This window comes from Bufo bufo, chromosome 1 (assembly GCF_905171765.1).
Source record: "Bufo bufo chromosome 1, aBufBuf1.1, whole genome shotgun sequence".
Taxonomy (NCBI): Eukaryota; Metazoa; Chordata; class Amphibia; order Anura; family Bufonidae; genus Bufo; species Bufo bufo.
In genome coordinates, this window is record NC_053389.1 from 115,136,236 (window position 1) to 115,160,746 (window position 24,511).

General features: G+C 43.9%; 1 protein-coding gene and 3 non-coding genes across 6 annotated transcripts in view; 3 read left to right on the forward strand and 1 right to left on the reverse strand.

Annotated features, from left to right (window-relative positions):
• The window catches only part of LOC120997986 (L-amino-acid oxidase-like), a 30,247-nt gene extending 28,694 nt beyond the window's left edge, over positions 1–1,553 (forward strand). For all 3 annotated transcript variants that reach the window (XM_040428403.1, XM_040428388.1, XM_040428395.1), the window contains one exon: positions 118–1,553. In XM_040428403.1, the coding sequence (XP_040284337.1) occupies positions 118–901 (784 nt within the window). In that variant the 3' untranslated portion in view covers positions 902–1,553. The remainder of the gene's footprint in view (positions 1–117) is intronic.
• Positions 1,554–4,064: 2,511 nt separating this feature from the next.
• TRNAR-CCU lies at positions 4,065–4,137 on the reverse strand. The gene has a single exon. It is a non-coding gene; the product is annotated as a tRNA-Arg (tRNA).
• A 213-nt stretch (positions 4,138–4,350) lies between these two features.
• On the forward strand, positions 4,351–4,433 carry TRNAL-CAG. Its single transcript has one exon. It is a non-coding gene; the product is annotated as a tRNA-Leu (tRNA).
• A 10,158-nt stretch (positions 4,434–14,591) lies between these two features.
• On the forward strand, positions 14,592–14,674 carry TRNAL-CAG. The gene has a single exon. It is a non-coding gene; the product is annotated as a tRNA-Leu (tRNA).
• Positions 14,675–24,511: the final 9,837 nt, after the last annotated feature.

Genomic DNA, 24,511 nt, shown 5'->3' on the forward strand with positions numbered 1-24,511 from the left:
AGTATTAGCTAATAATGTGAGCATGTCATTTGGATACATTTTTAGGAATTGCAGCATTTGTAATTGAATGTCTGGTACACAAATTTAAAAAGTCTACAATTTTATTTCTCTCACCAGTTTCGATGAGATTATCGGAGGCTTCGATCTGTTGCCCTTAGGATTAGCCCGGCGTCTAGCAAATGTCATCAAATTAAATTCCACTGTAGTTAAAGTTATGCAGACTCACAAATCTGTGGTTGTAAAATACCGGAAAAATAAGTCCTCGACTCTCACCAACATATCTGCAGACTATGTCATCATCACCACCACCGCCAAGGCCACTAGGCGTATAGAGTTCAGTCCTCCACTGAGTAACGAGAAGTACAATGCTCTGAGTTTCGTTCACTATACAAGTTCCACAAAGATTCTTCTGAGCTGTACTGAGAGATTCTGGGAGAAGGATGGGATAGTCGGTGGAAAAAGTTCTACTGATCGACCATCTCGTTACATCTACTACCCAAGTCATAACTTCACCAATGGAAGAGGTGTCCTCCTGGCATCATATACTTTAGCAGACGATTCAATGTTCTTTTTATCACTCAGTGATGAAGAGAGTGTTGATGTCATCCTGGAAGACTTGTCCAACATCCACAGGAGACCAAAGGAGATACTGAGAAAACTCTGCCCAAAGTATGTGGTGAAGAAGTGGAGTCTGGATCCATATTCCATGGGAGCATTTGCCTATTTCACACCATATCAGTTTGGAGATATGTATGAATACTTATCCACACCAGAAGGCAGAATTTACTTTGCTGGGGAGCACACATCACTTCCTCATGGCTGGATCGAAACCGCTTGTAAGAGTGGTTTGAAGGCAGCAAGAGATATTCACAAAGACGCGGCCATGTTTTTTCATAGATAATTCCTTGGTTATATTGTGTAGATTCCTATAAATTGAGAAATAAAATATGTCTAATAAAATGAATAAACATGGTCATAGATGGCACATGACTGTGGTACATCTTCAAACCTCCTAAAAGGAGCACTTTTTAACACAATACTGGAGCCCTACGATACAGCATGGTCTCATATGTCAAGATAGAGTCCTGTACATAGCTAGCTGTGTTACTTCTGTAACTCCCTGCATGTGTACCAGCAGTATATGTGGGGACATACTCCACGGCACTAGCCTATGTGCCAGAGATAGACTCAGTGTTTTAGGTCGTAGCTAATTGCTTATTCATGTCATTAGGTGGTAGTTACTTTATTATATTGTTGGCTACTGCAAATTTAGCATTTATTACAGTTTGACATAGGTTGCTTTTTTTTTTAGCCTTTTGGTTATTCATACTATTTCTGTCATTAATTATATCTTTTTAGGTATAGTTTATATTTTGTCATATGTTTTATATTTGTGCTTGCAGTTTGTGTGGCTCCTTTTGTGCTCTAGACTTACTTAAGACATGTCATGGTAGGGGGTTCTACTTTGAACTTTAGCATTGACGCTCATGAGTGGACTTTTTGTGTTTTTACTTGTGATCTGTTTAATAAACTTTTTCCTCATTAAATATACACTGGATGTGTGCCATTTTTGCTGTTTTTTGCTTCCATTTTCTGCACACCAGTTTCTAAGATACAAGCTGTCTGTCCTTTCCTGAGTTGGTCACCTATTTGGTCTCCTCTTATATTCTGACGTCAACATCTGTCTTGGCTTACCAAACTGTGTTCAAGTGAACGCCTTTCTCCAGATAGGTGGATATGTTATAAATGTGCAATGCAATGCGTGACATGAATGCATAGCACCCGCACTGAATCCTGACCCATTCATTTCAATGAGTCTGTGTACATGAAAGTTTGTTTTCACACATCAGTTCTGCGTTGCGTGAAAAACGCAGCATGTTCTATATTTTGCGTTTTTTAACGCAGCCCTGGCTCACTGAACGCACCCTGAACGCATCCGGAGCCAATCACTCACGCTCGTGTGAAAGAGCCCTTAGGGGTTCCCTATACAGTAAAACTGACTTGCTACTTTAATTCTCCTGGTCATTAATATTACAGTGATACCACATTTGTATAGTTTTTCTTGTGTTTTAATACTGTAAAAAATAAAAAATTAAACTTTTTCTTCACATATTCTGACCCCCATAACTTTTTTTTAAATTACATCTACGGAGCCATGTGAAGGCTAATTTTTTGCAGGGTGATCTATACTTTTTATTGATACTGGGTATGAATCACTTTTTGATCACTTTTTGTAGGGAGGTGAACCAATGAAAAAACTGCAAATCGGCCATTTTGATTTTTACGGTATATTGTTCACTATACAGGATGAATATGTTTATATTTTAATAGTTAGGGAATTATGGACTGGCAATGCCTATGTTCTTTGTTTTTTTATTGTTTATTTTTATTCTGGGGAACAGGAGGTGATTTGAATTTTTATATTTTTAACTTTTGTTTTACTATTTTTTACGACTTTATTTTTTTATTTAAAAAAATGCAATCGGATAACTATTTCTATTCAGCAGTGGAATGTAATGCATTGCTGAGTAGCGAATTCAGTACATTCCAATGTAGTGCTGCCACCTGCAGGCCTATGTTGGAATATACCTGATAGGCATTGGAGCCTTGGTATCATTACCAAGAAAGGGCTTCCCCAATCTCATCGAGGGGAAGCTGTTCCGGCCATGGTCACAATTGAATGTCTGCGATTGGTGTTAATTTGACAATTATGTGTACTTTTTCTTTGTCTTTTTTGACATAAAACATTTTAAAGTGTCTATTTTTGAATGTTTTTGTCCCACTAGAGTACCTCGTCACATGTGGATTTGATCGCTGATATAATACACTGCAATTCTTGTTTTACAATGTATAATACATATCAGTGTGGTGCTGACAGGGCCTAATAGGAGTACTAATATGGCAGACCTGGGGGGCATTGTTAGACCCCCATCTCCATCCTGTGATTGCATGACAGGGGGGCTGATGGACTCCAGTCCGGCCACCACCAAGCGATCTCCCCATAGAAGTAAATAGGAGTGCACTGCGCATGACCGGCCACCACTCCCATTCACTTCTATGGGCCTGACAGAAATAGCCGAGCCAGTGCTCGGCTGTTTTCGGCAGCCTCATAGAAATTAATGGAGGGCTGCTGTGCATGCACAGTGTGCCCTCCACCACTTTTGGTGCTCTGTTTAGGAGATAGGTGCGAATCCCAGCAGTGGGACCCGCACCTATCACTAAGAGGGCAGCACTGCTGTGAAAAAGCACTGAGGGGGCAGCACTACTGTGAAAGGGCACTTAGGGGGCAAAACTTTTGTAAAGGGCAGCATTAATATAAAGGTGAACTAAAGGGGCAACTCTATTGTTAAGAGGCAGTAAGGGGACAGAACTAGTGTGCGTGGGCACTAATAGTGTGACACTATTACTAATACTAATAGAGCAGGGGAACTTAGGGGGCAGCACTAATATGAAGGTGAACTAAGGGGGCAGTACTATTGTAAAGTGGCACTAAGCAAACAGCACTACTTTGTGGGGGCACTAAGGGGACTTGCGGGACTGGGGGTGCATAGATTGTCATTTGGTGGAGTAAGAGACGTGATTTAGTGAAATAAATTTGGCACTTAACGCATTGCTGCTTTTGTCCCTCCTTGGGCTTATAAAAATTTTGGAGGTAGGCCCTAGACAGTGCCAACTACAGATACCTCCATACCATAGCAGAGTATGCCAGACAACAGGGTAGGCCAGCTACTCATAGATACCCCGTGTTAGGTAACCATCCCAACTTTTAGGGTGCTGTACAGAGCTTAAGAAATGATGTGTTAGTCTGCAAATACCTATCCTCAGCTCAACTATCCAGAAAAAAAGAGGACACCACACTGACAACATACCTCCTTTGGCTTTGCTGTTATTTATCACATGCAGTTTACCTTTCTACCACTAGGGAGCAGCAGCCCCATTGTTAACCCATTATTCATATTACTTTACCTAATGACCATGATGGATTATTGCAGAAAATAACATAGACATGTTTATTTGCATAAAACACTTAAAATAATAATTTAAAAAAAACTAAAAATGTGATGCACCCCAGATGGGACTCGAACCCACAATCCCTGGCTTAGGAGGCCAGTGCCTTATCCATTAGGCCACTGGGGCTGATGGGATCTAGTGAGGAGAAGCAGCAATAGATCTATCGTCAGTGGTGCACGTGCAGTGGTGTCCTGGGCGATGCCTGCACCGCGGATTCGGAGGTGAATCTTCCCATACAGATGGATCTGGACGTATAACTATGGACCAGCAGGCAGAGAACAGAACCGCGGACGGGGCGGCCTCCCTCTTGAAAGCTCCTCCGTCACCAACTCTCTCACAGTCAGGATGGCCGAGCGGTCTAAGGCGCTGCGTTCAGGTCGCAGTCTCCTCTGGAGGCGTGGGTTCGAATCCCACTTCTGACAATACCTTTTGCAGTCATTCAATAATGTCCTACAGGTGGCGATCGTTCCTCCCTGAATCCCCTCAGTACAGCAGAAATCATTTATATTGTGTATGCACTGCTGATTACAGCTTCCTCATTTCTATTGATGTACATAAGAGAATGAATGGATACCAGGTCTATAAACCTATTTGTGGGGATAAGTAATGGATTGATATGATAGGTAAAAGTAATGTATAGTCATATATACATAAAGATAGATTGGTCAGAGATAGATGAGAGAGAAATATATGAGATAGAAAGAAAGACAATAGAAAAATTGATAGATGGATATTAGATTGATAGATCATTCATAGATAAATAGATATTGGATAGATAATTTATAGATAGATTGATAATGAGACAGCAGATAAAGATAATATACAGTATACACACTCTGGTACGTTTTTGTCGCACGGAGCGGCATTTAGGCCACACCCATCAAGCCGCTCCTCTTTGTTGGATGAGGGGCCAAATGCTTAGAAAATTGTGTAAAACGTGACACATTTTCAATATTAAATCTGCCCCATTGTGATCAATATTTTTGGCCATAGCATAAACCCGGTGGTCACTGTCAGTGGTGACCTTCTGGACCTCCTGCCCTTTTATTATTGCTGTAATCCTGGGCTGTTCCTGGTTTGTCAGAACATGGCCAGCATAACTATATGAGAACTAGTCGTACTGACACAGAAATCACCACTTAGGCCTCATGCACACGACCGTATTTTTTCACGGTCCGCAAAACGGTGGCCAGTGCGGGCTCCCCCCCCCCTCTATTGTATTATTTTCATTGGTGGCACAGTGTGCGCCCCGCCCCCCTCCCTCGTATTATTTTCATTGGTGGCACAGTGTGCGGCCTCCCCCGGCCCCCCCTCCCTCCCTCTATTGTATTATCATTGGTGGCCAGTGTGCGCCCCCCCCCGGCCCCCCCTCTATTGTATTAATATCATTGGTGGCCAGTGCAGACGGATCTTCGGATCCGTCTGTATGAAAGTAACCTACGGCCACGGATCACGGACGCGGATGCCAATCTTGTGTGCATCCGTGTTCTTTCACAGACCCATTGACTTGAATGGGTCCGTGAACCGTTGTCCGTCAAAAAAATAGGACAGGTCCTATTTTTTTGACGGACAGGAAACACAGATCACGGATGCGGCTGCAAAACGGTGCATTTTCCGATTTTTCCACGGACCCATTGAAAGTCAATGGGTCCGCGAAAAAAAACGGAAAACGGCACAACGGCCACGGATGCACACAACGGTCGTGTGCATGAGGCCTTACTAGTTGTCGTCAGCTTCTTAACCACCTCAGCCCCCCTAGCTTAAACACCCTTAATGACCAGACCACTTTTTACACTTCTGACCTACACTACTTTCACCGTTTATTGCTCGGTCATGCAACTTACCACCCAAATGAATTTTACCTCCTTTTCTTCTCACTAATAGAGCTTTCATTTGGTGGTATTTCATTGCTGCTGACACTTTAACTTTTTTTGTTATTAATCGAAATTTAACGATTTTTTTGCAAAAAAATGACATTTTTCACTTTCAGTTGTAAAATTTTGCAAAAAAAAACGAGATCCATATATAAATTTTTCTCTAAATTTATTGTTCTACATGTCTTTGATAAAAAAAAAATGTTTGGGTAAAAGTTATAGCGTTTACAAACTATGGTACAAAAATGTGAATTTCCGCTTTTTGAAGCAGCTCTGACTTTCTGAGCACCTGTCATGTTTCCTGAGGTTCTACAATGGCCAGACAGTACAAACACCCCACAAATGACCCCATTTCGGAAAGTAGACACCCTAAGGTATTCGCTGATGGGCATAGTGAGTTCATAGAACTTTTTATTTTTTGTCACAAGTTAGTGGAAAATGATGATTTTTTTTTTTGATTTTTTTTTTCTTACAAAGTCTCATATTCCACTAACTTGTGACAAAAAATAAAAACTTCTATGAACTCACTATGCCCATCAGCGAATACCTTGGGGTTTCTTCTTTCCAAAATGGGGTCACTTGTGGGGTAGTTATACTGCCCTGGCATTCTAGGGGCCCAAATGTGTGGTAAGGAGTTTGAAATCAAAATGTGTAAAAAATGACTGGTGAAATCCGAAAGGTGCTCTTTGGAATGTGGGCCCCTTTGCCCACCTAGGCTGCAAAAAAGTGCCACACATGTGGTATCGCCGTACTCAGGAGAAGTTGGGGAATGTGTTTTGGGGTGTCATTTTACATATACCCATGCTGGGTGAGAGAAATATCTTGGCAAAAGACAACTTTTCCAATTCGTTTATACAAAGTTGTCTTTTGCCAAGATATTTCTCTCACCCAGCATGGGTATATGTAAAAAGACACCCCAAAACACATTGCCCAACTTCTCCTGAGTACGGGGATACCAGATGTGTGACACTTTTTTGCAGCCTAGGTGGGCAAAGGGGCCCACATTCCAAAGAGCACCTTTCGGATTTCACCGGCCATTTTTTACAGATTTTGATTTCAAACCACTTCTCACGCATTCGGCCCCTAAAATGCCAGGGCAGTATAACTACCCCACAAGTGACCCCATTTTGGAAAGAAGACACCCCAAGGTATTTCGTGATGGGCATAGTGAGTTCATGGAAGTTTTTATTTTTTGTCACAAGTTAGTGGAATATGAGACTTTGTAAGGAAAAAAAAAAATCATCATTTTCCGCTAACTTGTGACAAAAAGTAAAAAATTCTAGGAACTCACCATGCCCCTCACGGAATACCTTGGGGTGTCTTCTTTCCAAAATGGGGTCACTTGTGGGGTAGTTATACTGCCCTGGCATTCTAGGGGCCCTAATGTGTGGTAAGTAGGTAAATGACCTGTGAAATCCGAAAGGTGCTCTTTGGAATGTGGGCCCCTTTGCCCACCTAGGCTGCAAAAAAGTGTCACACATGTGGTATCGCCGTATTCAGGAGAAGTTGGGCAATGTGTTTTGGGGTGTCTTTTTACATATACTCATGCTGGGTGAGAGAAATATCTCGGCAAAAGACAACTTTTCCCATTTTTTTATACAAAGTTGGCATTTGACCAAGATATTTATCTCACCCAGCATGGGTATATGTAAAATGACACCCCAAAACACATTGCCCAACTTCTCCTGAATACGGCGATACCAGATGTGTGACACTTTTTTGCAGCCTAGATGCGCAAAGGGGCCCACATTCCTTTTATGAGGGCATTTTTAGACATTTGGATCCCAGACTTCTTCTCACACTTTAGGGCCCCTAGAATGCCAGGGCAGTATAAATACCCCACATGTGACCCCATTTTGGAAAGAAGACACCCCAAGTTATTCAATGAGGGGCATGGCGCGTTCCTAGAAATTTTCTTTTTTTGGCACAAGTTAGCGGAAATTGATTATTTTTTTTTTTCTCACAAAGTCTCCTTTTCCGCTAACTTGGGACAAAAATTTCAATCTTTCATGGACTCAATATGCCCCTCACGGAATACTTTGGGGTGTCTTCTTTCCGAAATGGGGTCACATGTGGGGTATTTATACTGCCATGGCATTCTAGGGGCCCTAAAGCGTGAGAAGAAGTCTGGAATATAAATGTCTAAAAATTTTACGCATTTGGATTCCGTGAGGGGTATGGTGAGTTCATGTGAGATTTTATTTTTTGACACAAGTTAGTGGAATATGAGACTTTGTAAGAATAAAAATAAATATTTCCGCTAACTTGGGCCAAAAAAATGTCTGAATGGAGCCTTACAGGGGGGTGATCAATGACAGTGGGGTGATCAATGACAGGGGGGTGATCAGGGAGTCTATATGGGGTGATCACCCCCCTGTCATTGATCACCCCCCTATAAGGCTCCATTCAGATGTCCGTATGTGTTTTGCGGATCCGATCCATGTATCAGTGGATCCGTAAAAATCATACGGACATCTGAATGCAGCCTTACAGTGGGGTGATCAATGACAGGGGGGTGATCAGGGAGTCTATATGGGGTGATCACCCCCCTGTAAGGCTCCATTCAGATGTCCGTATGTGTTTTGCGGATCCGATCCATGTATCAGTGGATCCGTAAAAATCATACGGACATCTGAATGCAGCCTTACAGGGGGGTGATCAATGACAGGGGGGTGATCAGGGAGTCTATATGGGGTGATCACCTCCGTCATTGATCACTCCCCTGTAAGGCTCCATTCAGACGTCCGGATGCGTTTTGCGGATCCGATCCATCTATCAGTGGATCCGTAAAATTCATACGGACCTCTGAATGGAGCCTTACAGGGGGTTATCAATGACAGGGGGGTGATCAATGACAGGGGGGTGATCAGGGAGTCTATATGGGGTGATCTGGGGTGATCAGGGGTGATCAGGGGTGAATAAGGGGTTAATAAGTGACGGGGGGGGGGTGTAGTGTAGTGGTGTTTGGTGCTACTTTACTGAGCTACCTGTGTGCTCTGGTGGTCGATCCAAACAAAAGGGACCACCAGAGGACCAGGTAGCAGGTATACTAGACGCTGTTATCATAACAGCGTCTAATATACCTGTTAGGGGTTAAAAAAAAACACATCTCCAGCCTGCCAGCGAACGATTGCCGCTGGCAGGCTGGAGATCCACTCTCTTACCTTCCGTTCCTGTGAGCGCGCGCGCGAGATGACGCACGGATGCGTCCAGGAGGAATGAATCAACCACCTTCCGGACGCATCCGTGGCTTAGGCGGTCGGGAGGTGGTTAAAGGGACACACGGTGGAGGGCATTGTATATCACACCCTTTGAAAGAAAGATTACCTTCCTTGGCCACAGCTGCCAATCACAGCGCAGGTTTAATCTATTTTAGTGCTCTTGAAAAACGAAAGCTGTGCTGTGATTGGTTGCCATGGGTCACAAAGACAGCTATCCTTTTTACCCCACTGAGGTAGATTTATTAAAACTGGTGTAAATAAAAACAGGAGGCCTACAGTTGCTATAGGCAACAAAGCCACTTTTCCTTTGCACTAGTTTAGAGAAATCTCCTCCACTGTCTTATGCCTGGTTTAGGGTGTGAAGGGACAGGTCAAGACATGGGGAGACAAAGAGCAGCAAAAGAGCAATTCCTTGTGTCAAGCTCCGCTCGTTAGGCCCCTCTCTATAAAGTAAGAAGCTCAGGACAGGACCTGCGAGATGTCATCATGCTGGAGCGCAGGTCCTGTCCTGAGCTTCCAGTCAGCAGTGAGTGTTCACCGTAGCACGAACAAATGGAAGAAGTGAGGAAGTGAGTGGTTTTTTTTTTGGGTAGAAGCAAAGAAGGGGGCAATACTGGGGGGCATTATTCTTCCTGGGGGACACTAATGGGACATTATTCTTCCTGGGGGCATTATTCATAGGGGGGCACCAATGGGTGGCATTATCCTTTCTGGGGGGCACCAATGGGGGCATTATTCTTTCTGGGGGGCACTAATGGGGGCATTATTAGCAGGGGCATTATTCTTCTTGGGGGCACTAATGGGGGGCACTATTCTTCCTGGGGGCACAAATGGGGGACATTATTCTTACTGGGGTGCACTAATGGGGGCATTATTCTTCCTGGGGGCACAAATGGGGGGCATTATTCTTACTGGGGTGCACTAATGGGGGCATTATTCTTTCTGAGGGGCACTAATGGGGCATTATTCTTCCTGGGGGACACTACTGGGGCATTATTCTTCCTGGGGGCATTATTCATAGGGGGGCTCTAATGGGTGGCATTATCCTTTCTGGGGGGCACCAATGGGGGCATTATTCTTTCTGGGGGGCACTAATGGGGCATTATTAGCAGGGGCATTCTTCTTCTTGGGGGGCACTAATGGGGGCATTATTCTTCCTGGGGGCACACATGGGGGGCATTATTCTTACTGGGGTGCACTAATGGGACATTATTCGTCCTGGGGGCACTAATGGGGCATTATTCTTCCTGGGGGACACTAAAGGGGCATTATTCTTCCTGGGGGCATTATTCATAGGGGGGCACTAATGGGTGGCATTATCCTTTCTGGGGGGCACTAATGGGGGGCATTATTAGCAGGGGCATTATTCTTCTTGGGGGCACTAATGGGGGGCACTATTCTTCCTGGGGGCACAAATGGGGGGCATTATTCTTACTGGGGTGCACTAATGGGGGCATTATTCTTCCTGGGGGCACAAATGGGGGGCATTATTCTTACTGGGGTGCACTAATGGGGGCATTATTCTTTCTGAGGGGCACTAATGGGGCATTATTCTTCCTGTGGGACACTAATGGGGGGCACTATTCTTCCTGGGGCACAAATGGGGGGCATTATTCTTACTGGGTGCACTAATGGGGGCATTATTCTTCCTGGGGGCACAAATGGGGGGCATTATTCTAAAGGGGCATTATTCTTCCTGGGGGCATTATTCATAGGGGGGCACTAATGGGTGGCATTATCCTTTCTGGGGGGGCACCAATGGGGGCATTATTCTTTCTGAGGGGCACTAATGGGGGCATTATTAGCAGGGGCATTATTCTTCTTGGGGGCACTAATGGGGGGCACTATTCTTCCTGGGGGCACAAATGGGGGGCATTATTCTTACTGGGGTGCACTAATGGGGGCATTATTCTTCCTGGGGGCACAATTCTTACTGGGGTGCACTAATGGGGGCATTATTCTTTCTGAGGGGCACTAATGGGGCATTATTCTTCCTGGGGGATACTAATGGGGGGCACTATTCTTCCTGGGGGCACAAATGGGGGGCATTATTCTTACTGGGGTGCACTAATGGGGGCATTATTCTTCCTGGGGGCACAAATGGGGGCATTATTCTTCCTGGGGGCACAATTCTTACTGGGGTGCACTAATGGGGGCATTAATCTTTCTGAGGGGCACTAATGGGGCATTATTCTTCCTGGGGGATACTAATGGGGGGCACTATTCTTCCTGGGGGCACAAATGGGGGGCATTATTCTTACTGGGGTGCACTAATGGGGGCATTATTCTTCCTGGGGGCACAAATGGGGGCATTATTCTTACTGGGGTGCACTAATGGGGGCATTATTCTTCCTGGGGGCACAAATGGGGGGCATTATTCTTACTGGGGTGCACTAATGGGGGCATTATTCTTTCTGAGGGGCACTAATGGGGCATTATTCTTCCTGGGGGGAACTATTCTTCCTGGGGGCACAAATGGGGGGCATTATTCTTACTGGGGTGCACTAATGGGGGCATTATTCTTCATGGGGGCACAAATGGGGGTATTATTCTTACTGGGGTGCACTAATGGGGGCATTATTCTTTCTGAGGGGCACTAATGGGGCATTATTCTTCCTGGGGGACACTAATGGGGCATTATTCTTCCTGGGGGCATTATTCATAGGGGGGCACTAATGGGTGGCATTATTCTTTCTGGGGGGCACTAATGGGGCATTATTAGCAGGGGCATTATTCTTATTGGGGGGCACTAATGGGGGCATTATTCTTCCTGGGGGCACACATGGGGGGCATTATTCTTACTGGGGTGCACTAATGGGGGCATTATTCTTCCTGGGGGCAAAAATGGGGGGCATTATTCTTACTGGGGTGCACTAATGGGGGCATTATTCTTTCTGAGGGGCACTAATGGGGCATTATTCTTCCTGGGGGGCACTAATGGGGCATTATTCATAGGGGGGCACTAATGGGTGGCATTATCCTTTCTGGGGGGCACCAATGGGGGCATTATTCTTTCTGGGGGGCACTAATGGGGCATTATTAGCAGGGGCATTATTCTTCTTGGGGGGCACTAATGGGGGCATTATTCTTCCTGGGGGCATTATTCTTACTGGGGTGCACTAATGGGGGCATTATTCTTTCTGAGGAGCACTAATGGGGGCATTATTTTTACTAGGGAGCACTAATGGGGCCATTATTTTTACTGGGGGGCACTAATGGAGCCATTACTCTTACTGGGGGGCACTAATGGGGACAGTATTCATTCTGGGGGCACTAATGGGGGCAGTACTATTACTGGGGGCACTAATGGCGGCATTATTAATGCTGGGGGGCACTAATGGGGGCATTATTAATTCTGGGCGGCACCAATGGGGGCATTAATACTATTGTGAGCCACAGTATGACAGCGACTTAACACCCTGTGTTAACCCACACCCCCACAACCAGCATAACGTGGCCGGTATTTTTTGATGGAAAGATGGCAACCCTACCCATAGGTGACATTGTAGGGACTTCTGGGACCTTCCCCTACCTAAAGAATGGGACCCCTGAAGAGACGAAGTGAAAGGAGAGCAGTTGCACATGCGCGGCCACCCTCCATTCACCACTATGGGACATCCAGGGATATCCGAGCATGCTCAGCTATTTTCTGAAGTCCCATACCAGTGAATGAAGCGCAAGCCACATATGCGCGGTCTGCTCTCCTTCAAAGCGTTTTTTTCTGCACGAGAATGGGTGCAAAAAAAAATGCAAAATCTGCAACCTGTGGAGTTTGCCTTAAAGTATGTAGCAAGCTTAATAAAGGATTGTATTGATTGGGACACGATACTCAGGGTTGAGGCACCAGTTGCCAAAATAGATAGGCATACAGTGTTACCTTTTGAAGACGCAGCGCAATTAAAAGATCCAATGGATAGGAAAGCTGAGAATCTGCTAAAAAAGGACCTGGGAGGAAACTTCAGCTTTTCTTAAACCTGGTGTAACATCAACGTGTGTAGCTCGTACCCTCAATGTCCGACTTAAACAATTAGAGATCCATTTAATAAATAAAATACCCAGCAAGAAAATACTTGAAAGCTTGCCCCTATTAAAGATGGCTACAATTTTTTTGGTGGATGCCTCAGCAGAGTCTGTGAGACTTTCTGGTTGCACGTTGGTTCTTTCCAGCTCAGCCCGCAGAGTGCTATGGTTGAAGGCATAGTCAGGTGACATGGCTTCAAAAAATAAGCTGATCTCCCTTCCCTTTCATTGCCAATATCTGTTTGGGTCTGATCTTGACAAAATATTAGAAAATGCCACAGACCGCGAAAAAGGTTTCCCAAATCACAAATTTCAAAGAAAAAGGTAGTTTTTTCGTGAAAAACCTTGTGACAGAGAAAATAAGAAAGACAAGGGCAAATAAGATAGTGGAGTTATGGCAAAGGGGTAAGGGGAAAAATGTCCTTTTTAACCCCAATAGAGGAGAGTCCTCCTCATCCTCTAAACAATGACACCATTCCAGTGGGGGACCGGCTCAGTTACTTTTACAACACCTGGGAATATATAGCACAGACCCTTGGATGACAAATATTATAAACGTAGGTTATCGCATAGAATTTTTGTCTGCCCCCCCCCCCCCCCGCAAAAATTCCTTCTGACCAAACTCCCGACAGGATCTACTATCGTGCGATTGCATTTCCTCTGATTCCACTAATCACCAGAGGCCTCTGGAAGTTCAGAATCAAAGGTTGCAACCTGATATTAATTGTACCATTTTAGACCAAAAAAAGTAGTTTTGGTCTACTGAAGACCCTCAGCAAAGAGGATCCACTCATCGTCCCTCAGAAAACAGACCTGTTGACCCAGTACTTCATCCGAATATAAAATTCCTGAAATTATCAGCTTGGATTTTGAGAAAGACAATATTAAAAAAGGACTTGTCAGAGAGAGTAGTACAGGCAATACTGTCCAGCAGAAAGTCTAATGGCTCTAGAATTTACGTTAAGATGTGGAGGAAATTTGCCTCGTGGTGTGGGGATAAGTTTAATGAAGTCTCCCCTGACGTAACCTTAATCATGGAATTTTTATGAGATGGCTTGGATGTGGCTCTTTCTCCTAATACACTAAAGGATCAGGTTTCTGCAATAAGCGCTCTTTAGAAAATTGAGATAAGTGATCAATTTAAAACGTAACTTTTAATAATCTAATCATAGAAAATTGGCCCCAAGATAAATAGATAACAACATAGAAGATACAAAAAAGAAGCAATGCGAAAGGTCACCCCACAAATAGTTGTGGCGCTCGGTGACCAGAACACACTTAGATAACAAGAGGTGCTCGACGGTCGTCAGTGGTGTCCTGGGCGATGCCTGCACCGCGGATTCGAAGGTGAATCTTCCCATACAGATGGATCTGGACATATAACTATGGACCAGCAGGCAGAGAACAGAACCACGGACGGGGCGGCCTCCCTCTTGAAAGCTCCTCCGTCACCAACTCTCTCACAGTCAGGATGGCCGAGCGGTCTAAGGCGCTGCGTTCAGGTCGCAGTCTCCTCTGGAGGCGTGGGTTCGAATCCCACTTCTGACAATACCTTTTGCAGTCATTCAATAATGTCCTACAGGTGGCGATCGTTCCTCCCTGAATCCCCTCAGTACAGCAGAAATCATTTATATTGTGTATGCACTGCTGATTACAGCTTCCTCATTTCTATTGATGTACATAAGAGAATGAATGGTTACCAGGTCTATAAACCTATTTGTGGGGATAAGTAATGGATTGATATGATAGGTAAAAGTAATGTATAGTCATATATACATAAAGATAGATTGGTCAGAGATAGATGAGAGAGAAATATATGAGATAGAAAGAAAGACAATAGAAAAATTGATAGATGGATATTAGATTGATAGATCATTCATAGATAAATAGATATTGGATAGATAGATAATTTATAGATAGATTGATAATGAGACAGCAGATAAAGATAATATACAGTATACACACTCTGGTACGTTTTTGTCGCACGGAGCGGCATTTAGGCCACACCCATCAAGCCGCTCCTCTTTGTTGGATGAGGGGCCAAATGCTTAGAAAATTGTGTAAAACGTGACACATTTTCAATATTAAATCTGCCCCATTGTGATCAATATTTTTGGCCATAGCATAAACCCGGTGGTCACTGTCAGTGGTGACCTTCTGGACCTCCTGCCCTTTTATTATTGCTGTAATCCTGGGCTGTTCCTGGTTTGTCAGAACATGGCCAGCATAACTATATGAGAACTAGTCGTACTGACACAGAAATCTCCACTTACTAGTTGTCGTCAGCGTCTTAAAGGGACACACGGTGCAGGGCATTGTATATCACACCCTTTGAAAGAAGGATTACCTTCCTTGGCCACAGCTGCCAATCACAGCGCAGGTTTAATCTATTTTAGTGCTCTTGAAAAACGAAAGCTGTGCTGCGATTGGTTGCCATGGGTCACAAAGACAGCTATCCTTTTTACCCCACTGAGGTAGATTTATTAAAATTGGTGTAAAGGAAAACAGGCCTACGGTTGCTATAGGCAACAAAGCCACTTTTCCTTTGCACTAGTTTAGAGAAATCCCCTCCACTGTCTTATGCCTGGTTTAGGGTGTGAAGGGACAGGTCAAGACATGGGGAGACAAAGAGCAGCAAAAGAGCAATTCCTTGTGTCAAGCTCCGCCCGTTAGGCCCCTCTCTAGAATGTAAACTTTGAGGGATGGATTATCGCATCTGGTTAACAGACAGGGGTATATAGCTGGGGATCCCTATCCCTTACATTGGCATAAAGAGGTAATAACATCTGGGACATTGATGGTATATTGCTAGGATATGCCATCAGTGTCACATAGGTAGGGTTGCCACCTAGCCGCTATCTCGCCGGCAAGGCTGGTATTTTAGTGGCCTGTATTTTCCTACAAGGCCATTGCGGAGCGCTCATTAGTGAAGGCTTTACCCCCCCCCCCCCCAGTTAATAATAATAAAAAAAAACACCATTTGCTCGCACTGCTCACTGGTAGCTCAGGACAGGACCTGCGAGATGTCATCATGCTGGAGCGCAGGTCCTGTCCTGAGCTTCCCGTCAGCAGTGAGTGTTCACCGTAGCACGAACAAATGGAAGAAGTGAGGAAGTGAGTGTTGTTTTTTTTGGGGTAGAAGCAAAGAAGGGGGCAATACTGGGGGGCATTATTCTTCCTGGGGGACACTAATGGGGCATTATTCTTCCTGGTGGCATTATTCTTTCTGGGGGGCACCAAGGGGGGCATTATTCTTTCTGGGGGGCACTAATGGGGGCATTATTAGCAGGTGCATTATTCTTCTTGGGGGCACTAATGGGGCCATTATTCTTACTGGGGTGCACTAATGGGGGCATTATTCTTCCTGGGACCTTACCCTACCTAAAGAATGGGACCCCTGAAGAGACGAAGTGAAAGGAGAGCAGTTGCACATGCGCGGCCACCCTCCATTCACCACTATGGGACATCCAGGGATATCCGAGCATGCTCAGCTATTTTCTGAAGTCCCATACCAGTGAATGAAGAGCAAGCCACATATTCGCGGTCTGCTCTCCTTCAAAGCGTTTTTTTCTGCACGAGAATGGGTGCAAAAAAAAAAGCAAAATCTGCAACCTGTGGAGTTTGCCTTAAAGTATGTAGCAAGCTTAATAAAGGATTGTATTGATTGGGACACGATACTCAGGGTTGAGGCACCAGTTGCCAAAATAGATAGGCATACAGTGTTACCTTTTGGGGACGCAGCGCAATTAAAAGATCCAATGGATAGGAAAGCTGAGAATCTGCTAAAAAAGGACCTGGGAGGAAACTTCAGCTTTTCTTAAACCTGGTGTAACATCAACGTGTGTAGCTCGTACCCTCAATGTCCGACTTAAACAATTAGAGATCTATTTAATAAATAAAATACCCAGCAAGAAAATACTTGAAAGCTTGCCCCTATTAAAGATGGCTACAATTTTTTTGGTGGATGCCTCAGCAGAGTCTGTGAGACTTTCTGGTTGCACGTTGGTCCTTTCCAGCTCAGCCCGCAGAGTGCTATGGTTGAAGGCATAGTCAGGTGACATGGCTTCAAAAAATAAGCTGATCTCCCTTCCCTTTCATTGCCAATATCTGTTTGGGTCTGATCTTGACAAAATATTAGAAAATGTCACAGACCGCAAAAAAGGTTTCCCAAATCACAAATTTCTAAGAAAAAGGTAGTTTTTTCGTGGAAAACCTTGTGACAGAGAAAATAAGAAAGACAAGGGCAAATAAGATAGTGGAGTTATGGCAAAGGGGGTAAGGGGAAAAATTTCCTTTTTAACCCCAATAGAGGAGAGTCCTCCTCGTCCTCTAAACAATGACACCATTCCAGTGGGGGACAGGCTCAGTTCCTTTTACAACACCTGGGAATATATAGCACAGACCCTTGGATAACAAATATTATAAACGTAGGTTATCGCATAGAATTTTTGTCTGCCCCCCCCCCCCCCCCCCCCGCAAAACTTCCTTCTGACCAAACTCCCGACAGGATCTACTATCGTGCGATTGCATTTCCTCTGATTCCACTAATCACCAGAGGCCTCTGGAAGTTCAGAATCAAAGGTTGCAACCTGATATTAATTGTACCATTTTAGACCAAAAAAAGTAGTTTTGGTCTACTGAAGACCCTCAGCAAAGAGGATCCACTCATCGTCCCTCAGAAAACAGACCTGTTGACCCAGTACTTCATCCGAATATAAAATTCCTGAAATTATCAGCTTGGATTTTGAGAAAGACAATATTAAAAAAGGACTTGTCAGAGAGAGTAGTACAGGCAATACTGTCCAGCAGAAAGTCTAATGGCTCTAGAATTTACGTTAAGATGTGGAGGAAATTTGCCTCGTGGTGTGGGGATAAGTTTAATGAAGTCTCCCCTGACGTAACCTTAATCATGGAATTTTTATGAGATGGCTTGGATGTGGCTCTTTCTCCTAATACACTAAGGGATCAGGTTTCTGCAATAAGCGCCCTTTAGAAAATTGAGATAAGTGATCAATTTAAAACCTAACTTTTAATAATCTAATCATAGAAAATTGGCCCCAAGATAAATAGATAACAACATAGAAGATACAAAAAAGAAGCAATGCGGAAGGTCACCCCACAAATAGTTGTGGCGCTCGGTGACCAGAACACACTTAGATAACAAGAGGTGCTCGGCGGCACCAAAAAAGTAACCAGGTGGTCCTACCGCTCTGATGAGGTGCTCCTTGGTACAACGAATGCCTCACCGGTGTTGGATGATGCACGTACACCGTTGCTGGAGGCAGTTGTCAAACACAGGGTTAGGGATGCTAGGCTATCTGGCCCTAGTGAAGCCCTAGGCCTAGGGGACCTACACTGGCCTAAGTGACCTGAACACGGATCCCCGTGACCAGGCACAGTTAGGAACCTAACCCTGGAATTAGTGTGCCCTATAAAGCCCTCTCCTGCCTAGTCCCTACACGCATGTTTCGCTACAAAGATGAGTGTAAAGCTCATCAGGGGAAACAAGGGAGCTTGGGCTATTTAACTGAGCCGGGTACACTGGCAAAGGTGTCAGCCGTGTCCCCTAAACAGAAACAAAGTATGTCCACGATCCTGATATGGATTCAAGTGGACAGACTAGCAGTAGAAAAGGAAGAGGACCCCTGATACTGGACCCCTCTCCTCCTACCAAAGTGCTGGCGCATGGACTGATGAAGCCTGAGGTAGCGCTGAGAACCGCCACCTTTTGAAAAGCCAGCCTCAGAATGAGGCTTGGCTAAGACACTCCTACTTCACCTGATGGTGCGGGTCACATCCGCACATGCGCGAGGAAGTATATCGCATTGCGAAAAGAGGAGGTCGCTGGATGGACGCTCGTGAGTATGGTAACGTCACTGCGTCCAATATCGTCTATTCTCGCAAGATGACACGACAGTTGCCAGGCGATCGGGACGCTATCCCTGGGTCCTGTCAGGAAGCACAGCTACTGATGTGCAGTTGCGCCTTATAAGGTAAAAGGAATTATCGGCATAAAAGATAATCAAAGTAAAATGAATATGCTGGCCATCCAGAGACACCTGCCCGAGGGGAGAGGGATTGAAAAGGTGGAACATAACGAATAATAGCTGATTCCAAACCTGGACAGATGGAGGGGAAAGAAATAAAGAACTAGTATAATTTAATGTAAATGTTAATAAGATAATAATGATACAAATAAACAAGCAAGCAAGAATTTAAAGTATGCATGCGGGTATGGGCAACCTAGATGAAGCAGCTGAAGTTAAGCTGCTCATTCAGGCCCGTGGGTGAGACCGTACACAATGTATAGATCCAGCGGGATTCACCCTGGAGTAGAGTACGGTCCCAGTCCCCTCCGCGGATTGGGCGCCCAACCTTTTCTATTCCCATGTCCTTTAGGCACAACCATCAAAAGTGGCTAACAGCCGGCTCTTTTGGTCATCCATTGTTTTCGCTTTGGGTACCAAAAGATCTGAGCGAGCCGTATCGGCGAGCCGTAACAGTTGCCGATCGCCTGGCAACTGTCGCATCATCTTGCGAGAATAGACGAGATTGGACGCAGTGACGTTATCATACTCAGGAGCGTCCGTCCAGCGACCTCCCCTTCTCGCAATGCAATATACTTCCCCGCGCATGCACGGACGTGACCCGCACCATCAGGTGAAGTAGGAGTGTCCTAGCCAAGCCTCATTCTGAGGCTGGCTTTTCAAAAAGTGGCGGTTCTCAGCGCTACCTCAGTCCATGCGCCAGCACTTTGGTAGGAGGAGAGGGGTCCAGTATCAGGGGTCCTCTTCCTTTTCTACTGCTAGTCTGTCCACTTGAATCCATATCAGGATCGTGGACATATTTCTCGATGTCGATTTTCCATGAAGGCATACACTGGAACACAAAGACTTCACTTTGTTTCTGTTTAGGGGACACGGCTGACACCTTTGCCAGTGTACCCGGCTCAGTTAAATAGCCCAAGCTCCCTCGTTTCCCCTGATGAGCTTTACACTCATCTTTGTAGCGAAACATGCGTGTAGGGACTAGGCAGGAGAGGGCTTTATAGGGCGCACTAATTCCAGGGTTAGGTTCCTGACTGTGCCTGGTCACGGGGATCTGTGATCAGGTCACTTAGGCCAGTGTAGGTCCCCTAGGGCAGTGATGGCGAACCTATGGCACTGGTGGCAGAGGCGGCACTCAGTGCCCTCTATGTGGGCACCCGCACCCTGGAAGAAGTCCAAGGTGTAACACTATGCCTTTGACTTTTTCTGCCATTCATCAGCACAGGGTATGCTATGAATGGCACAGACAGCTCACTGAATGTAGGCAGGCTATTATAGATACATGATAAAGTACATGGAAGGGAAGATATGTTATATTAGTATTCAGAGTAAATGGCCATGTTGGCACTTCGCGATAAATAAGTGAGTTTTGGGTTGCAGTTTTGGGCACTCGGTCTCTAAAAGGTTCACCATCACTGCCCTAGGGCATCACTAGGACCAGATAGCCTAGCATCCCTAACCCTGTGTCTGACAACTGCCTCCAGCAACGGTGTACGTGCATCATCCAACACCGGTGAGGCATTCGTTGTACCAAGGAGCACCTCATCAGAGCAGTAGGACCACCTGGTTACTTTTTTGGTGCCGCCGAGCACCTCTTGTTATCTAAGTGTGTTCTGGTCACCGAGCGCCACAACTATTTGTGGGGTGACCTTCCGCATTGCTTCTTTTTTGTATCTTCTATGTTGTTATCTATTTATCTTGGGGCCAATTTTCTATGATTAGATTATTAAATGTTAAGTTTTAAATTGATCACTTATCTCAATTTTCTGTATGACTCAGGTGGTCTAGAATTGTTATCTAAATAAGCGCCCTTTACAACACAAGTCTTACAGAGGTGTCTTGGGTTTCTAGGTTTCTCAGAGCAGCGGATAGAATTAGACCTAGAATAAAAAATCTAGTCCCTCCCTGGAACCTGAATGTAGTTCTGTCCGGTCTAACTGAACCATTATTTCCATCAGGTTGCTTACCATTAAAAAAATAAATCTTAGTGGCGATAACGTCAGTTTAGGGAATTGTAGGGTCTATCAATTCAGGAACCTTTTCTGAAAAGATTAGAGGATACGTTGATATTTAAATTGGACCAGAATTTCTTGCCAAAAGGTGGTCACTTCTTTCCACAGGTCCCAAGACATAGTGATTCCCTCCTTCTGTACCAATCCAAAAACTGCTCAGAAAATAATGGAGAGTTGACAAAAATCTATTTTTACAGCTCTGTGATCCAAATAAAGGGAAGAAGGCTTTAAAAAGTTCAATTTCTATACCCAGAAGAAGACACTCTCTGCAAAGTGATGCTGGCTGGTGTCTTCTTCCGGGTGTACTGTGATGGATTCGGCGCAGTAAGGAAGTTGGCAGCTGGTGAGCGTCCTTTCTTCACTTCGTCTGCACCAAATACTAAACGGCACGACGCAGGCATGAGATTTCACCCGAAATCAGGGCCAGGCAGGAGGACGTGGACTCTGCCTGGCCCTGTCAATCAAGTTTAGGAGGGCGTGGCATATAAAATGATTAGATGCTTCTGATTTAAGAAAATACGTTTTGTTATTATAAGAGTATGCTGTCTTGTTATAAGCTTTTGATTGATTACAGTGTGAAGACCAGAAGATGTTGGCAAGTAATGGCAGAACAGTCTAATACAGATCATTCTCAATTCTGCTAGGAAAGCTAGATGTCTGTATAGTTAGTTGCAGGGATAGCTGAGAACAGTATTGCAGCTGTAAATCATTCATTGGAATGTGAATGTTTGTGGCTTTGAGATTGTATGAAGTTGTAGCAGGGAAGAATTTGGTGGATGCTCAGCAGAGCTGTGTGTGAAGTCTGTACTCCAAGAATAAGGTGTGGTTATGAGCTGTTCGTGGATTAATGTGTATATGATGCTACAGTAAGGAATGAAAATTTGAAGGTGTATGAAATAATAAGGTGGAGAATAACATTTATTTTTTTTATAATGCGCATTGGGGATTTTAATGTTTTCTTGGGAGATTTTTTTTTTTTTTTTTATTGGTGCCAAATTTTTTTATTGAGTTCAAAGTGTGATGGAAACGTTTCCTATAGGACTTTCATGTGTTCATGTCTGTATTGTCAGATTTATTCATTTCTATGTTTGTTATTACATATTATATGTTGAATGTTTAACCCCTTAAGGACACAGCCTTTTTACACCTTAGGACCAGGCCATTTTTTGAAAATCTGACCAGAGTCCCTTTAAGTGCTGATAACTTTAAAACGGTTTGACTTATCCAGGCCGTTCTGAGATTGTTTTTTCGTCACATATTGTACTTCATGACACTGGTAAAATGGAGTCAAAAAAAAAATTTTTTTTGCACCAAAAAATACCTAATTTAACAAAAATTTGAAAAAAATTAGCAAATTTCAAAGTTTCAGTTTCTCTACTTCTGTAATACATAGTAATACCCCCAAAAATTGTGATGACTTTACATTCCCCATATGTCTACTTCATGTTTGAATTGTTTTGGGAATGATATTTTATTTTTTGGGGATGTTATAAGGCTTAGAAGTTTAGAAGCAAATCTTGAAATTTTTCCGAAATTTACAAAAACTCAATTTCTAGGGACCAGTTCAGGTCTCAAGTCACTTTGCGAGGCTTACATTATAGAAACCACCCAAAAATGACCCCATCTAAGAAACTACACCCCTCAAGGTATTCAAAACTGATTTTGCATACGTTGTTAACCCTTTAGGTGTTGCACAAGAGTTATTGGCAAATAGGGAGGAAATTTGAGAATTTCATTTTTTTGTCTAATTTTTCATTTTAACCCATTTTTTCCACTAACAAACCAAGGGTTAACAGCCAAACAAGACTGTATCTTTATTGCCCTGACTCTGCCATTTACAGAAACACCCAATATGTGGCCGTAAACTACTGTACGGCCACACAGCGGGGCGTAGAGTGAAAGGTGCGCCGTTTGGTTTTTGGAAGGCTGATTTTTATGGACTGGTTTATTTACACCATGTCCCATTTGAAGCCCCCTGATGCACCCCTAGAGGAGAAACTCCCTAAAAGTGACCCCATCTAAGAAACTACACCCCTCAAGGTATTCAAAACTGATTTTACATACGTCGTTAACCCTTTAGGTGTTGCACAAGAGTTATTGGCAAATGGCGATGAAATTTGAGAATTTCATTTTTTTGCCTAATTTTCCATTTTAACCCATTTTTTCCACTAACAAAGCAAGGGTTAACAGCCAAACAAGACTGTATCTTTATTGCCCTGACTCTGCTGTTTACAGAAACACCCCATATGTGGCCGTAAACTACTGTACGGGCACACAGCGGGGCGTAGAGTGAAAGGTGCGCCGTTTGGTTTTTGGAGGGCTGATTTTGCTGGACTGTTTTTTTGGCACCATGTCCCATTTGAAGCCCCCCTGATGCACCCCTAGATTATAAACTCCATAAAAGTGACCCCATCTAAGAAACTACACCCCTCAAGGTATTCAAAACTGATTTTACAAACTTTGTTAACCCTTTAGGTGTTGCACAAGATTTAATGGAAAATAGAGATACAATTTCAAAATTTCACTTTTTTGGCAGATTTTCCATTTTAATATTTTTTTTCCAGTTACAAAGCAAGGGTTAACAGCCAAACAAAACTCATTATTTATGGCCCTAATTCTGTAGTTTACAGAAACACCCCATATGTGGTCGTAAACAGCTGTACGGGCACATGGCAGGGCGCAGAAGGAAAGGAACACCATATGGTTTTTGGAAGGCATATTTTGCTGGACTGGTTTTTTTGACACCATGTCCCATTTGAAGCCCCCCTGATGCACCCCTAGAGTAGAAACTCCAAAAAAGTGACCCCATTTTAGAAACTACGGGATAGGGTGGCAGTTTTGTTGGTACTAGTTTAGGGTACATATGATTTTTGGTTGCTCTATATTACACTTTTTGTGCGGCAAGGTAACAAGAAATAGCTTTTTTGGCACCGTTTTTTTTTTGTTATTTACAACATTCATCTGACAGGTTAGATCATGTGGTAATTTTATAGAGCAGGTTGTCACGGACGCGGAGATACCTAATATGTATACAATTTTTTTTATTTATGTACGTTTTACACAATGATTTCATTTTTAAAACCAAAAAAATGTTTTAGTGTCTCCATAGTCTAAGAGCCATAGTTTTTTCAGTTTTTGGGCGATTATCTTAAGTAGGGTCTCATTTTTTGCGGGATGAGATGACGGTTTGATTGGCATCTATTTTGGGGTGCATATGACTTTTTGATTGCTTGCTATTACACTTTTTGTGACGTAAGATGACAAAAAATGGCTTTTTTAACACCGTTTTTATTTTTATTTTTTTACGGTGGTCATCTGAGGGGTTA